Source organism: Geospiza fortis, unplaced genomic scaffold (genome assembly GCF_000277835.1).
Source record: "Geospiza fortis unplaced genomic scaffold, GeoFor_1.0 scaffold157, whole genome shotgun sequence".
Taxonomy (NCBI): Eukaryota; Metazoa; Chordata; class Aves; order Passeriformes; family Thraupidae; genus Geospiza; species Geospiza fortis.
In genome coordinates, this window is record NW_005054314.1 from 8,666,707 (window position 1) to 8,684,249 (window position 17,543).

General features: G+C 52.1%; 1 protein-coding gene across 1 annotated transcript in view; it reads left to right on the plus strand.

The window, feature by feature from the left end:
* LOC102033540 (gamma-aminobutyric acid receptor subunit beta-4) overlaps positions 1–17,543 on the plus strand; it is a 78,867-nt gene that overhangs the window by 4,112 nt on the left and 57,212 nt on the right. The window contains exon 2 of the mRNA XM_005419956.2: positions 1,418–1,506. Coding sequence (XP_005420013.1) covers positions 1,418–1,506 — 89 coding nt within the window. The remainder of the gene's footprint in view (positions 1–1,417; positions 1,507–17,543) is intronic.

Genomic DNA, 17,543 nt, shown 5'->3' on the forward strand with positions numbered 1-17,543 from the left:
GACACAGGGACATGCCAGCAGCTGCCCCTGGCACGGGGCTGGCAGGCAGAGGCAGTGCAGCTTTCCAGGTTGACTGGGATGGATGTGGGAGGCGGTGTTGACAGGGAGACATGCTGTTGTGGTGGGTGACTGCAAAGAGCAGCAGTTGTCACCGGCAGGGTCTCTATTCTCATGCAAAGCAGGGGACGAGGGTGGCACAGAGGCTGGGGATTCAGGCACAAAACCTGATACACCCCGCAGCACTCAATAGGTCCGGTATTTTTAGCATCCCCTGCTTTCTGGTTTCCCACCTTCAGTTTAGGTTTGGCCCTTGGGCTGACTTCAGAAGGAGCTCCTTTTTTGCTGGATGGCTGATAGGGAGGACATCTGCCCTCTCTGTGTGCAGGTTAAAGGGCTGGGAGGGAAAGGATTGCTGCTCTGGCAAACAGAGGGGAAGATGGACTCTCCTTCCCTGGCTCTGCCTCTTGATCTGCGTTGCTAAGAAGTCACAGCGATGCTGAGTGACAGAAACTGAATTTTTGCATGGCAAAGATCAGCCGTATATCAAGGCCGTAGGAGAAAAAGGAGCCTTGGTTTCTTCAATATCTTCCTTGTTTGCTTCAATAACCTGAAGAAAGCCCTGGGTGCAGGGGGAAGTCACACTGGGGTGTGTGACAGGGCAGGGTGCCTGCTGGGTGCCACCCGTGTGATGGGGACCTTGGGACGTGCCAAGTCTGTGCTGGGTGATGCAAGACCTGGAGCAAGAGCCCAGCTGGGCTGAGGAGGGGGAGTGAGACCTGCAAGGGAGGGCTGCAGCTGCCCCAAGCACAGCCTGGGGCACAGAAAGGACAATTTCTGCCTCTGTGTCTGTGCACCCCTCTGTGGGCAGGGACAGGGAAGGCCCCCAGGTGTGTGGGTCGGTGGCCAGGGTGCTCATTGAGGGGTGCAGGGATGCCCAAACTATCAGCATGCCTGACTCCCACCCCAGGACAGGCTCATCCAGGCAAAATTCCTGCAGCATTTCCAGCTGGGCTGACACAAGGGTCTGGAAGCTGGAGATTGTTGGTGTTACAAGGTCAGGGAAAGGGGTGGAAGTTTCCTTGTACCACTGCTGTACCCAACCCCTGGGGTGCCTACACCAGAGGGACAGCAAAAACAGAGCTGGGGGTGCCCTGGAGTCAGGGTGAGCTGCAGAACAGGAGCCAAAACACTGCTGAGACTTCTGAGCTCCTCTCAGGATGGCTCAGGGGCTCTATGGGGCTCGTGGGCAGGCAGGGGGCTGGGAGCTGTGCCAAGGACAGAAGACACGAGTGAGAGGGAACACAGAGAGGCTCTGCTGGTGGCTGAGGTGCCCTGGGGTGTGAAGGATGCTGAGGGAGCTGGCCAGCACCCCCGGTGCCACATGGGATGACGAGAACTCTCTTCTTTTGTCTTTCAGCCCCTCCACTGGAAATATTTCTGTGGTGAAAGAGATTGTGGACAAACTGCTCAAGGGCTATGACGTCCGCCTCAGGCCTGACTTCGGAGGTGAGACAGGGGCAGGGGCAGGGGACAAGGGCTGTGTCTGTGCTGGTCCATCAGTCGCTCACACACAGTGGGCAGTGTTCCCCTCAGACACCTCCAGCCCCAGCCCTCACGTCCTTAGGGCCTTCTCCCTCATGTCCATACAGCCTTCTCCCTCATGTCCATACAGCCTTCTCCCTCATGTCCTTATGGCCTTCTCCCTCACGTCCTTACGGCCTTCTCCCTCATGTCCTTACAGCCTTCTCCCTCACATTTCTGTCACCCCTCCTGCTTTCCCTTCTCCTCTCGCTGGCTGCTCTCCCTCCAGCATCCCCCATCTCTGCAGGCAGCTGCGCTGTCCATGGTGTGATGTTTCTGGGGATATTTTGCCACAACAGAGACACTCAGCTCTTCCTCTGCTCCAAGCTTTCCTCCATCACAGACAACAAGTCATCCCTTCTCCATTTCTGCTCCCCATGCCAGATATTTTGGCTCTTTTCCCTGCAGAGGGTTGAGGTGATTGCTGGTGGGGTTGTTGGTTGGCCTGCAAAGCTGCTCCCTCAGCAACAGTGAGGCATAAAATATTCCCTGGGGTCAAGGATCTTCATTTCCTCCCTTGGGTCCTGTGAGCAAGCAGGAGAATCTCAGTAGCCTGGTGGAGATGAAATATGGAAAATCTTTGGGCACTGTTGTGTTCCCAGGTCCAGTTGAGGTCCATTTCTTGGAGAGGAGCAGGCACTGGAAAAGCACAGGGAGGGGGATTTGAGGGCTTCTGGACTCAGCCTGCCAAGCTTGGCTGGTTGAAGTCTTTTCTGGGCAATGCTATTTCCTCCTGATGAGGAGATGGGAAGGGCTGGGGGATGCTCAGCCCACAGGAGGACATATACAGGTGTCCCTCTCCATGGGACTGATGGGAAACAGGCTCATGCCTGTGCTCTCAGGGGGAAGAGAGGCCAGGGACAATTATTTAGTGACTCAAGGGAGCAGTTTTCTCGCAACAGGGCTGACCCATTGTTCCTAGAAGCTGGGAGAGAAGGAATACCCTCACTGCTTTCAGCAGGGTTTGAAGGCACCCCAATTTGCTGTTCCCCATGACCAAACCTGTCTCTCCTTGAAGCCTCTGGTTTCCCTGCACCTCACCCAGACCTGCCCCATGCTCTGCCAGCCCTGTACCCTTCAGCAGAGTCCCTTCCACCCCACAAACCCCATCCCCACTGCCCTCATCTCCTCGTTCTACCCCATGGTGGAACAGGAGCTTTCAGGAGGCAGCACCAGGTGCTGCTGGGCCCGGGCCTCAGGGAGAGCTCTGGGTGGGGGAGATGATGCCCATTTCTCCATAGTGCTCAGGGGCACCTGGGAGGTCACCCAGGGCAGTGGGGAGACACTCTGGGTGCAGCATCCTGCAGGCAAACAGGGCTTCCAAATCTTCCCTCTCTCCTCTGAGCATGGGACAGGCTGGCTTTGATTTAAAGGCTCTGCCCAGCAAACACGAAATGTCCCTATTACCTGGCCAGGCCTGACCACAGAAATTGGTGCAGTCACATTTTATGAGGGGGAGAGCCGTGGAGATGACATAAAACTGGAAGAGTAGCAGGGTGCACAGGCACGGCAGGGACTGGGATCCAGTGCAGCAGGAGCAGAGCTGGCTCTGCAGAGCCACGGAGCACAGGGAGCCCTGGCTGGGGCCAGCAGCTTTTGTTCCCTGATTCCAGCCCCCAGGGCACCCAGGACAGGGCCCAGCCCTTCCTCTGCTGACCCTACAGATCTGTGCAGTGCTGGGGCTGGGCTTGGCAGGCACTGCAGGATGGATGGGGCTGGGCAGCCCTGGCATTTCATTGGATTTTGCTCTGAATTCCCGAAGTGCAAGCTGCATTTCTCCTCACTCAAGCAAAGAAATAGAATTATGACCATAACCCCCTTCCCTGTAATTGCCTCACTGTTGCCCTTCACCCTTTCTTGTCCTTCCCTTTGCTAATGAGAGCGAGATCTTGGTGGGGAGCACCTTGGTGCTCATGGTGCAGGGATGCCCACACCCTCAGCACCTCTGGCTCCCACCCTAGGAAAAGCTTATCCAGGCAAAATTCCTGCAGCATTTCCAGCTGGGCTGACACAAGGGTCTGGAAGCTGGAGATTGTTGGTGTTACAAGGGAAAGGGGTGGAAGTTTTCTTGCACCACTGCTGTACCCAGAGCCCACCAGCTCTCTGGGCTTTTGGATCAAACCCATTTCTAGGTGAAATCCACTGGGATCATGCCAGGAGGTGTCTAAGCCTGTGTGGCTCCCAGTCCTGCTGTGGAGAGGCTGAAGATCTCCCCAGTAAGTGGTGTGCAGCTGGCACAGCCACAGGGCCCACAGGAACAGCATGAAGCTGTGCCAGGGGAGGCTCAGGTTGGATATCAGGAAAAGGTTCTTTCCCCTGAGGGTGACTGGAACGTGGAGCAGGCTCTCCAGGGAATGGCCATGTCCCCAGGGCTGCCAGAGCTCCAGGAGTGTTTGTACAATGCTCCCAGGCACAGGATGGGGTTGTTGGGGTGTCCTGGACAGGGTCGGGGCTTGGACTGGATGATCCTTGCGGGTGCCCTCCTGCTCTGGTGTGCTGTGATTCTGTGGAAAAGGCACAGTTTGGGCAAAGCCCCGGGGCTGTGTGTGTGCAGCCCTGCTGTCCCCAGGGCTGTGTGGGACTGAGCTCCAGTTCCAGCATCCTGAGGACGGGATTGTTCTCCAGGACTGCCCTGTGCTCCACCTGGGCTGTCCTGCCACCCCTCCTCTGCCTCCCAGCTGGGCAGGGGGGCTGTCAGCCCTCTCTGTGGGGGGAGGTGATCCCACCACCCCTGTGCTCCTGGGAACACCAGTGAGGGTGAGCTGGGAATGGCCAGGGGGTGGCAGGGCCTGCTGGGAGCCCTGTGCCCCAAGGGGATGTCTTGGAGCTGCCTCAGGGCTGGCCATGAGTGACCGGGGGTCTGGCAGGACAGGCAGCTGCCTGCCCAAGGGGAGAGGAGTGCAGCAAAGCAGCTGCCACTCAGCTGCCCATGAACCAGGGTGAGCTGTGCCTCCAAAGCCAGAGCCTTCAGCTCGCTGTGGCTCAAGGGTGAGGCACCAGGGGCAGGAAGGTCACAGCAGCCAGTGCTGGGCTCCCCAGAGGTGTGGGCACAGCCAGGTCCTTCCCAGACAGACTCCCACAGGAGGAATGCAACCCACACACACGATGAACCAGTTGGCTTCCCTTCCTCCTTTCCCTGCTCTTTCCTGCTGCTTTCCCCGTGTTTTCCTCTTGCAGCAGAGTTGTTTCCTCTTTCCTGTCCTGTCCCCACATCAGAGGCAGTCACCCTGCCCTGTCCCCACCCTCAACCTTGGGGACAGTTTCCCAGCTCCACATCCTGGGGTGCCTCCTCCATTGACTCCTGCCTGTAGAGCAGGAGCAGCTGGGATGCTTTGGGTGTGAAGGCACATGGAAGGACCTGTTCCCATGTACCACCTGCCATGGTGAGGCAGCTCTTGCACCTCACAATCTTTGTAAGAGAGCCCCAGGCTCATCCCAGCACCCCCACCCTGCCCAGGATGTGGTGCTTCCACAGCTCCAAACACAACTCGTGGCTCCCTAGTCCTCGTTTTTTTTTAATTTTTTTGAAAAAGAGAAAGAGAACTCCGCCTAATGCCAAAAGGAGGACAGGCCTGCTGGGGATTGCAGTTCACTTTTTAATTTTGAGATGCCTCGTTAGCTCTGGGCCGAGCTGAGTGGCTGAGAAGCATCAGCCTCTCGCTCTCCTCCTTCTCCCCCACCCCCTTGGAAACCCATTAGGCCGAGGAGCAGGTCAGCTCTCAGGAGTGGAGCCCTGGCAATGAGTGCCATGTGCTCACCTGGGGAGCTGGGCTGAGCAGAGGACACCAAAGGGGACAGCTGGAGCCGTGTGGAGATGATGGGAAAATCTGGGAGCAGCTCCACGGGAAAGCCACCCTGGTTAGGTGGGGGCAGCCTGGGGGACAGTCCCCTCTGGTGTTTCAGGGGGCACAGGACAGGACAGTCCCCTCTCATGTTTCAGCTGCTGTCCCCAAGGCCTGGAGTGTCACGCCATGCTGGAGAGATGTGGGACAGTGCCAGGGTGGGACAGGCAGGGACCAGGAGAGGGTCTGGCACTGAGGGGACAGGAGGGGTGATGGCAAACAAGTCCAAAGGGTCTGGCCAGGGCTGTGGTGGGGATCTGAGCAGCCTTCAGGAGGGGCGTGCAGGGAGGAGCAAGATGCAGCCAGGCCTCCAAGAGAGAGATCTTTGTCCTGGTACTGCAAGATCAGAACAACACAGAGAGAGGGTTTTGGACATCAAGTACCAGGTGGGGCCATGGGCTGGCCCTGGGGGATGGACAGCCTGGGGGTGATTTATATGGCACACACATTCCACCAGCAGGTGAGCAGGATGTCCATGATTTAGGGCTGGCTGAGCAGGGGGTGCTCTGGGAATCATCTCAGAGCAGCACCCTGGCTCTTGTAAGTGCTCTTAGGCACTCACATTCAGAAGCATTAGTTAGGAAAAAAAAGAAAGGGAAAAGAAAGCAAACTAAGATGATATTGCCCCAGGGTAGAGAAGGCAATGAAGGAATGGCAGGAAGATCCCACTTGAGCTCAGTGACTCAGCTGCTCTCTGTTGGTGCAACGTTTCCAGCCCAAAACTTTGCAAGAGTTCCAAGCAGATGGCTCTTGATGGTTTTCCAGCATCATTTGCAGGTCTTGGTAGCCAAAAGCAAGGTGAGGGCACTGTGTGCTCCTTGCTGCCAGCCCTCCTGGAGTGCAAGGTTCCTGGTGTTTCTCCTGGGGGGAATGCAAGTGTCTAGAAATGCCCAGTAAAAACAGAATGACCGTGAAGCCCTTGGGATTGTACAGTAAATCCTGGATTTTCATGTCTGTGGATCCAGCAGATTTCCCTGCTCCATTTTTAATTCAAACTTCCCTAAGAAAAATTAGCACTTAAAGTGTCTTGGGTTGAAATGAGCCTGTGTCCTGCTCCTCATCTGCTTTGAGCCATGGATGAGGCTTCCCAGCTCTTGTCACCCTCATTTGGGATATCCAAACCCCTCTTTGCTGCAATATCTTGGCCTTCCTCCCTCCTGTGCCCTGCCCCTCCTGCTCTCAGCTCCCCTCTGCTCCATCACACCTCCATCCTCCTGGGCACCCAGCCCTGCTCCCATGTCCTCTTTATCCCCCAGTATTCCTTCTTCAGTGGCCACTCCAGATTCAGTGGAGCTGGGGCTGAAATCCTCAGCCTTTCCCTGTGTAACAGCATCACTTGAAAGCCAGAATTGTAAAAATAAATGATTGCTGATGCATAAAGTGTTGCAGTGAAGCATCCTCAGTAGTTCAGGGCTCCAAAACTGGCGGGGCTGAGCGGCTGCACCAGCTGGCACGGCTGCAGCAGCAGGGAATGGGGTGCTTGGGTTATTTCCCTGGCCCACCAGCCCTGTGTGCCTGGGAAGCTGCTGCTCTCAGTGCTCCTGCGCTGGAAGGAATGGGAATTTAGTTTCTTCCATGGTCAAGGCTGGTGGTGCTGTTCAAGCCTTCCCGAAAAATGTCCCTGTTTTCCACTGCGTGTCAGGTGGTGGTTTTTTCCAGGCAGCTAGATTGCTTTGGATTTTTGAAGGGGAGGGGAGGGGGAAATTTTAGGAAAAATGATTCAGAAATTTCTGAGAACAAGCCAAAACATGTACGTGCTGGGTTTTTTTTCCCTGTCCTAAAATGCTGGGGGATGAAACTGGCGGCACCTACTGCAGGGCTGGCCCCTGTGCATGGGGAGCAGATGTGTCCCCAGGGCCACCAGCCACCTGGCTGGCACAAGGACTGTGTCCCCACTGCCTCTGGTGCTGGGGCAGCACCTCAGAGCAGGGATGCTGCTGCAGGAGGACCAGGATATGGGGCTGGAAGAGGGCAGTGGGCGCTGCTCCTGGGCTGCCTGTCTAGGGGCCCACAGGAGCTGCTCACCTGCTTTTCTAGGTTTTAGTTTTCAGCTTTCCCCTCCTCTTCTGTGGCAAAAATTGTTTAAATCTCAGAGCAGCTAGATTCAATTTCCCTTTTTCTTCTGAGATGCTTTGAGCCATCCCTTTTGGGGCAGGAAACTGAGATTTGGCAGGAGGGCTCTGGTCCCACCAGGGACAGCTCCTTCCCTGCTGGCAGGAGGACTTGCCCAGAGCTGGGCATGGGCTGAATGTGAAATTCTGCACTTCACAGAGCCTGACTCCACCAGGAAATGTCACCCTTCTGTCCCCACACCGTGGCTGCAGCTCTGGGTTTGAAAGCAGAGGGGTAATTATGGATCAGGCTGGGGAAAGGAGTTAATTGAGGAAGGAGAGACAGAAGCTGTCTGGGAAGTCTGTAAACCCCAGTGTCACTCAAGGCCAAAGGAAAGGTGAATTCCTACTAGGGCTGTCAGTAGTCCCCCTTTCCTTCCTGAATAAAGAGCATTAAGAAAAGGCCATTCTTGGTCAGTAAAACTGGCTGCAGCTGTGCAGCCCTCACTTCCTCCCCAGGTTTTGTGACTTCTGGCTCCAGACCATGGGTCACATCCTCTCTAGGGCTAATCCAGAAGGAAGATGACAACCTCCTGCTGTTGTGTCTTACTTCATTAACTGAAGTGGTAGGAAATGAAAGGATCCCGTCCTTCTTGGGACATATGTGGATGTTAACACATTGCCACATGATGGAATTTCTATTTTTTTCACTTTGCTCTTTTTATATGAAATACATGCTGTGAAAAGGACTTGGAGGCTGTAAAGTCAGACACACAAGATTTCAGAAAAAGCCAGAATTGGGGCTTCTCCAGGGATTTATGTTTGGTCCCCTTGTGAGGGTGCATCAGGAGGCAAGGTCCAAGAGTTGCCTCCTCCTGAGCAGCCCTGCAGAGCACACCAAGGTGCCATTTACACATGGAGCTGATTTTTCTCCTTCCCTTCCCTCAGAGGGGAACAGGCTGGGGGCATGGCAGTGGGGACAGCTGAGGTGGCCACAGCAGGTGATTAGGGAGGGTTGATTGTCTGATGCAAAGGCTGGGACTGAGCACCCAAATTCCATCTTGGACTGTGCTTTCCTGGCTGTTCTGTGCTCTCCACACAGCCTCAGCTGTGTTTATGACTGCTGTCAAGCACAGCAGTACAGCAGGAGTGTGTTCACACCTCTCCCCCAAGGAGCCAAAGGTATCCCCTGCTGAGGGGTGCCCAGTGAGGGGGTGATTCTCCAGGATGCTCAGCAGCACTGGAGGCAGGCAGTGCCTGTTTGGAGCACAGCTCCTCTGGATTTCAGCCACAGCTGTGAGCGCTCAGCCCCAGTACCCCAAGAGAGAGACACACAGAGGTCAATGAAATCCAGGAGCTCCCGGTGGCTGGGGTAGGACAGAGCACACAGGAACCCTGTGACACAGCCACAAAAACATCTTCCCTTTCTTTGGGCTTCCCCTCACTCACTGGGCACTGTCAGCACTGCCCTCCTGCAAATCCATCCTCTATTAATCAAGGAAAAGCAATGAGCAAGGATGCTGTGGACAGTTTAATTAAGAACTGGCTCCATAACATCCATTCAGCAGTGGGCATCCTTCCACCTAACCTTCATCCATTTTGTTTCATTTTGTTTTCCTCATGATTTTGTTCTTGAGGACAATAATATTTTAGGATATTAGACCAGTCCCTTCCTCCAGTGTGACAGAGCTTGTGAACCTCTTGCTGCATACTGAACACCCTTGTGCATTCAGATGTGGCCACACTTATTATCCTCCTTTCGAGACAGAATCTCTGGCACAGAGCAGTGGAGGCAGTTTTGGAGAAGACAGCAATGGAGATGAGTTCCCCTGAGGCTGGCCTTGGGTTTCTGGGCAAGCTGTGTGCCTGCCACAGAGCTGTGCCTGCTTTTCAGGATGTGGTGTCCAGTGAGGAGCATAAAGTTTTGCTGTCATCCATTTCCAACTGGAACTGGAGAGATGTTGGTTCTCATGCCCAAGGCTGTGTGGGATGAATGCACTTGGTTGCCCTTCTCCTTCCTTTTCCCCCTTGGCTGGGGCAGCCTCTCCCTGCGGCTCTGCTCAGGCCCTGGCACAGCTGCTCTTCCACTCCATGGCAGGGCCCTGGGCTGGCAAGGACCCCTCAGAGATCTCTCTTAAAACAAAGACGTCATCATCATTTGAACTAAGCTTTTTATTCCAGGAATTTTGCCTCCACCTTTAGTCATAGATTTTTTTTTACATCAAGATGCAATGCATTCGAGTTACTAATTAGCAGAATAATTCCAATACTTCTTAATTAATTAACTGACTAAAAGCAGATTGTTGTTTATAGCCAGATTTGCCACATCACCTGGACCCATGTTCCTCCTGGACAAACATCTACGTAACACTCACCATTTCTGAGATTATTCCTGCCAGCAAACTCGCCTTCGAGGGACTGCCACTGAAAGCACAATGTGAAAGGAGTGTAAAATCCATTAGTACAAGTCCTTTTGATTACTCAAAATATATTCTCACCGCCCTGGAGCTGTTCATCAGAGCAGCTTTACATACCTGCATTGTTCATCTCCTAAGACTCCCAGTATCCCAGTTAGGCAGAGAGGTATTTTTAATCCATGTAACACGAAATAGAAAAGCCAAGGAATGTGCTGCAGTTGTGCTGCTGTGTCAAAGAGACTCTGTGTGTGCATGTCACTTTTCTCACCCATGTCTGGTTCAAAGAAAAAGAGTTGGAGGCTGCTACAGTGTCAGGGTGGCTGGATGTAAGAGGGGTTTTTGGTGGTACTGACAGTGTCTGGTCTGTAAAATCCATTCTTGCAGAGAGCCCTTACAGGAGGTTTTTATATCTTGATATTTCATGTGACATATCATGCACTTGTTAAAGCATGACCAGAAACATGGAGAAAAGATGTGCACGAGGTCTTTCAGAGGAATTCGCATCTCATGGATGTGAGAGAGGGCAAAGCTCGGTGTTGGAGCCCTACAGGATGAACAGAATGGTCATTAAAACAGGTTTGCTGGAGACCCAGGGATAGATCCTGTTCTCATGAAATGGAAGGAAACAAAGCTCTTCTCCCTTGCTGCTGGGATGTGGGAGCTCTGCTGTTTGCTTTGAGCAGGCTGGGTTGGGCAGCACTGATCACACCATTCCTATAGGCTGTTTTCCTTGTTGTGGCATTTATCCCTGGTTCTGTGCCATAGCAAAAACCTCTTTTTTTCCCTCTGATCTTTCCCCCCTCCCCTTCCTGTTTCTCCTGTTCTTTGCAGTCCTGCAGGAATTGTGCTGTTAAATTATTGTGTTTGTGACAGGGGTGAGCCTCAGCCCAACCCACCATGTCCAGAATTCCCCTCCCTAGACCTCAGGACCTCTTAGTTCAACTCTGGGATGACTCCGAGTGCAGTTCTAGTTGGAAGAAAGACTCTGTAAAATTACATCTTGTTGTTCCATATTTATTCTCCCTCAGTGGTTTCCATGTCAAACTTGCTCAGTTTACCAGTCAAAACAAGATATTTCTACCTGCCAGCTCTGCCAGCTCAGCCTGGGCTCTGGAAATCAAGCTGTGCTCTCTCTGCCCTGGACATCATCACTCGCCAGAAAGGATTCTCAAATCAGGGCTGAGCTGGATGTGATGTTGAGTGTGCACAAATAGAATTTGTTCCTGGGTGGTGTTAGGGGCTCTGTGTGACAGATATCAGCAAGGCTCCCGTGCTGTGCAAACATTGACTAACAAATCTCCCCCATCACCTGGGGGAGGATGGGACACCTCTGGGGCCATTTTACACCTTGAGGACACCCAAAGGGAGAAGATTTTGGGGGGTGATGGTGAAATCCCACAGCAGCACCAGGAATGGCACTGGGAAGCTCTGCTTCCTGCTGTTCTCTTTGTTTGTGAGAACAGACCTAGCACCTCCTGAGCTCTGGGCCATTGCTTGGTCACCAGACTGTGACCTCTCCTCCAGCTGTGGTGTCCTGTGGAATCCCAACAGGGAACAGGCAGGTGAGCCCACTTCTTGCTGTGGAGAAGTGTCATGGTATAGCCACAGGAAAGGCTCTTAATTAGTGGCATTAATCTTGTCTACATATAGTTCCTCTTCTGATGGGTGAAGCAGAAGGACTTTCCTCAACACCACATCAGAGAAAAATGGAAATTTTGTAAATTTGATCATTGGCAAAATGTTTAAAAAAGCCACTGCACGTGGCAGAAAATATATTTATTGTTATGATCATGTCATAGAGTAGGAAAACTGTGAAGGGTGGCCTGCTCTGCTTTCAGCTGTCACTTGTGTGTTTCTGTAGTGAATCCCCCAGGGGCTGTCAGCAAGGAGGGGACAGCAGAGCCTTCCCTGCCCCATGTGAGGCTCCACTGTGAGCCTGCAGAGCCACTCCAGCCACTAACAGCCATGGTGAGCTTTTATCTGTGACACAGCCCAAGAGCAGGGAAGAAATAAGGTGACAGCCGTGATTCCTGGGACACTTTGTCACCCTGTGCTCACATTTGGGACAGTCAGCTGAGCTGGGAGAGCACCAAAGTGCCCCTTCCTCTTCCTGCAGAGCCAGGATGGGCTTTCTGGCCAGCAGATCTCTCCAAACACATCCCCTCAGCTACCTGGAGTAGTTCTGACTCTTGTCTTACACTCTGTGAGACGATTCCTGCTCCCTTTAAGGAGCTTGGTGCTGGTGACACCACAGCAGGTGACAGGGGAACCCTGTGCCAGGGGAAGAGCCATGTCCAAGGGCTGCACTGGGCAGTTCAAGGGGTGGTGCACAAAAAGGGGGTGCCCATGGCACTGGCAAAGCTCTGGGTGTAAGATCAGAAACTGTCAGGCCAGGAGAGGAGGCCGCCCAGGTCACAGATGTCACCTGGAGAAGGTCTGCAGGAAAGCCCACTCTCCTGGCCTCTGGAGAAGGATCTCAGCTTGGCAGGAAATTTTTGGAAGTGAGGGAGAGGATAGGCTATGAGCTGAATTCCTCTTCTTATCCTCCTTTCACAGCAAAAATAGAACATTTATCACAAGTTCCCTACATGTTTTTCTTCCCTATTGCACACTAGCTCCTTGCTAGTATTTGAAGCTCCAGAAAAAAGAAATTGATGAGTACTCAAGTTAATAATGTGTGCTTATTGTGTTGATGAATTGCTGGAGATGAATATATATGTAAAAGCTCTGCAAGATTCACTCATCCATGCATCCTGAGTGAAAGCAATTATTTTGGTGAGCAAATGGGACTTAGTTTTATGTCTTAATAAAGAGGTTCTGGGCTAAAAGGCAACTTTTGTTCCGGACATTATTGCAAATGAAGCCTTCCTGAAATAATGGAAACACCAGCACAGGGGGCCATCTTTCAGAAGTGAACATCTTAGAATCTTTTTTCTACTAAACTCTTTCAATTCTTGGTCACCACTGAATTTCATAAGATCTTCCCTGTTTCAGACTGTGGAGAAAGGCCAGGACCACCTGAACAAAGCAGATCAAGAGCCTCAGAAACTGAGGGATGGAAACTTGTCATCCCATGGATGACATTTGGAAAGCAGGAGGCTTGGTTTTATGTGTGTGCTTTGTTTCTCGTGATTCCTAACCGAGATAGGAATTTAATGTGAATGTAGTGATGTTTTCAGACTTGACTCACTCCATTTTTTCAATACTTGCCCTGTAAATTGTCCCAAACATAAGCCTTGGGCATGGTGCAAGTTTAGCACCAGGTCCCAACCTGGCCATCTTGTTCCTTTTGTTTTTTCCCCACATGCTGGGGATGTCCAACTGGATCCAATCCAGGAGTTACATCCTTTAAAGACAAGAGTCTGTAAACAGAGATGAGGAGGTGTGACTAACTCATAAAAAAAATTGAAAATAGGGAGGAAAAAAGAGAAAACACCTTGTTGTTGTCACTTTGATAAAAATGACAAGTCCAGGTATTTTGTTGTTGTTACAAACACTTCTAAGACAGAGAAAGGGATTTGATGTGAACAGAGGAGCTTGTGTTAACCCATTTAAATTAATTTGGCTCAGCTCATTTGCAGCTAAGGGGATTAGATGGCTCAGGATTTGGTAATGTGAGATAGTGTTTTCCCAGACAGGTCACATCCCATAGTCCAGGCCAGGTCTGCAGATGCTTTGGGGGAGAATATTTCCAGTGCACACAAGAGAGAGGCTCCTCCATGGAGAGAACATCTATTGCTCACGTGCCAGGAAAGCCCCAGCACTGAAAAGCTGGGTCAGCACCTTTGTGCCCTGGCTGGGCAGGTGAGAAACGACACATTCCAAGGGGCAGCTTGGGAGAAAATGCCACAGCTGCCAGGCAGGGAAAACTGCTAAATAACCTCACCTGTGGGCCATGCTGGCAACCTGGCCTGAGGGGTGGAGTGGCCTGGGGAGGGAGGGAGTGGATGGATCCTGTGGGATGGGATGGGGTAGAGAATAGAATAGGATGGGATGGGATAGGATGGGATGGGATGGGAGAGAGGATGGGATAGGATAGGATAGGATAGGATAGGATAGGATAGGATAGGGGATAGGATAAGATAGGATAGAGGATAGAGGATAAAGGATAAAGGATAGGATAGAATGGGATGGGATGAGATGGGATGGGATGGGATGGGATAGAGGATGGGATAGAGGATGGGATAGGATAGGATAGGGGATAGGATCAGATAGGATAGAGAATAGAATAGGATGGGATGGGACGGGATAGGATAGGATAGGATAGAGAATAGAATAGAATAAATAGGATGGGATGGGATGGGATGGGATAGAGGATGGGATAGAGGATGGGATAGAGGATGGGATAGAGGATGGGATAGAGGATGGGATAGAGGATGGGATAGAGGATGGGATAGGATAGGATAGGATAGGATAACGGTCCCACACATAGCAGCACCACCCCTGCCATTGGGGGTGGTTTGGCTGTGAGGAGGAGGGTGGTGCTGTTGTTTTCCAGGTATTTTGCTGCACTCCTACCTCCTGACTCTGCAAGGAGTTTTATGATGCTGGGGGAGGGATCCCAGAACTTAGGATTCAGCCCTAGTGTGCCTCTGTGGGCCTTGTAACACCAGAACTAGTACAGAGATGGAACATTTGGCATTGTAAAGAGTGTTTTTGAGGCTGTGATGAGTCCTGGGGGTTTGGTCTGCTCAGAGACTGAGATGGGGCAGCTGCCTGTGGTGAGAGTGTTCTGGTACGTGGTTAAATACCCTGCTTACTTTTGCACCCAGGGGGTCAAAATATCTCGTGTCTGTGTGCAATCCTTCCTGAAGTGCTGCCCCCTTCCAAAGCAGGGTAACAGGGCTGGGAAAGGAGGACCAGGAGGGTGCCAAAGGCTTCTGAGCCTGCCCCAGCTGGAGGAGCAGAGTGTCTGGCAGTGCCCTGGCTGGCTCTAGGAGATGGGGCAAACACAAGCTCTGAGTAAAAGCAGAAGGACCGGGCTATTCCTGAGTCCACCAGAGCTGCCCAGGCAGGCAGAGCTGTGCCCCAGGGCTGCTCTGGCAGGGCCTCTGCAGAGATGCAGTTGCCTGCCAGGATCCTGACAGAGGTAGGAGGGAAGTCTTCTCAGGTGGAGCGGTGTGGGGGTGGCTGATGAGCGTGGGCACAATGCTTCACGCTGCTGCTGGGGAGAAGAAGCCTGCCTTGTGCTGCTTTGCTGTCAGTCTACAACAGGCACTTGCTTGGCAAGCCCTGCTGTCCTCCTGCTACTACTCTTGGTGGAGGAGAGCTGGAGGGACCTGGGATGCTCAGTGTCTCTTCTTTCCTGGGATTTGATCAGTGTGAACACAGGGAAATGTGGTATTGCATAGTGCCAGCTCTGCAGAGAGCAGGGGAGCACCAAGCGTGTGCCCTGCAGGCTGCAGAGCCTCAGAGCTGGTCCCTGTGGGCGCCCTGGGGACAGGGGGAGGGCAGGTGAGCCATCCTCCAGGAGGCTGGAGTGCTGCCTTCATCTGCCAAGGGTCAGGTTTGGATCCACTGCCATGTCCCTGCTCCAACAAAGGCTCCAGCAGCAGTGACACCCCTGCAAAGCAAGCTGGCCATTGTCTCAGCTGGGCACTGCCAGCTTTAAGGGGTGGATGGGAGCTGGCACTCAATCCTCTTGGTAAAGTTGCTCTTAAAGAGTTGATTGCTTGGACCCACTTGTCAGTGCCAGGGTGAAGATGGCTGGTGAGGTGATGCAGTTGTGTATCTCTAAATGGGAGCTTGACAAACCTGAGAACTTCTTTTCCTCTTTCTTTGCTGTAACCTTACCAAATGTGCATCACCTGGGCAAGAGATTCACAAGTAGAAGCTGTTGGAAGACTGTTTTCATCACTGAGGATGAAACAGCTTTAAAAGTCTATCTCCTGAATATTGACCTAGGTCTCTTGCAAGAACAGATGATGTTCTGGGTAGTCAGTAACTGTTTTTCATGCTGAGAGCCCTGTGTGTGTGTACAGGTGCTCTGCTGGACTGGGTCCACTGGCAGTCCAGATGCTGTCAGGCTTGGTGTCTACTCTCTTGTTCCATTTTTAAGCCTGTACATTTGAGACTTTGTTTTTATTCAGCTTGGGTAGCTGTCTACCAACATCTTTTAAAATCAACCTTGATTTAGCTTCCTCTGTAATCCTTCAATCCCTCTGGGACAACCTTTACACTGTTTTTGCAGCCAGCTGATTGTTCTCTCTCACTTCCAAATTTCCATGGGATATTTGCAATATCCCACTCTAATACCCACTAATCCATTAAAAATACCCATGAGGTAGATTAGGTAATCCACCGTGCCTCACAGATTGTGCTCCTTAACTCTCTGCTTCCCCTGGAACAGCCACAGAGCGGGTGCTGCATCTGCCCTGGGAAAGCACTGCTCCTCCAGGAGGATCCCTCAGCACTGGCTCAGCAGCAGGCACAGTTTGCTTGAGAAAATGTTCTGTGACTGTTCAGGTCCATAGGGAGGCTTCATGTGACAACAGGCTGGGACTGTGGCTGCTGTTATCCGGGTTAAGCTGTGTGTTTGCAAAGAGCATCTTGGGGAGCAGTGCTGGCAGGAGCAGAGGTCAGCCCTGTCTGCTCTGCAAGGGCTGTGCCTGCTGGCTCCTCACTGAACAGGAGCCTCATTGCTTGCACCATGGTTGTGTTTGGATATTCCAAAAGTCTGCTCAGGAGCTGTGCTGTGGTTTTACCCTTCCTTGGATGTTCCATCCTATCTTTGTGCTGTCCTTGATATCCTGGTGAGAGCTTCCTCCAACGTGGCATTTTCCCTGGGAAGTCCCAACTATTCCCCTTTCTTAAATAAATATTTCAAGTTCAGTTGTCTGACTGGATGAGGTGATAATGCCAGGATGCCAGGAGAGGACAATGACACAGGAAATACTTGTTATCCTCCTTGCACAGGGTGGTGCTGTGCCTGGTATGGTGTTGATGGATGGAAACCACACCAGGGTTAGGCAAAATCTCATTCTGTGCCTGGGCTCAGTGGTGTAAAAAGGGGCAGGCACTCCCTGAAGGAGTATGGGAAAATGTAAGAAACCTAAGAAATACCAAGGAAACCTAAGAAATACCCAAGAAACTGTTTTCTACCAGTTCTACTTGGAGAGCAGCTGCAATCTCCATGGGAACTAGTGGTGGTAGATATCCTTCCTGCCCCTGCAGAGCCATGAATCCATGGGGAAAGAGCAGGCATTGACATCCCCAGACACCCTGGAGGCCAGAGCCATGTCTTTCAGCCCCAAAATCCCACGGAGAGATTCCTCAGCAGTGACAAGTCCCTCATAAAACCTATTCCCCCCAACGAAAATCCAATGCCAGATTTGCTAACTTGCCCTGAGACCACCTCTCCTTCTGGTAATGTATAACAGTGTAAGGCTATTGAAAGGCTTTGCCCTTTGAAATCCAAGGGATTCCATGGGGCGACCTGCTGGGAGTAGAGGGACAGCTCCAATATCAGCCTCTGAATGTTTTTGGTGTTTCTGGCTCTTGTGCTAAACCTGGCAAAAGAAATACACAGCACTGGCTGTGTTTGGGGGAGAGATCATGGAAATAAGAGTGGAAAAAACCAAGTGAGAAAATGATTGGAAAGTGTTAAATGGATGTTTAAACCTGGATTTTATTGGAAAAGTTTGAGTTGGTTG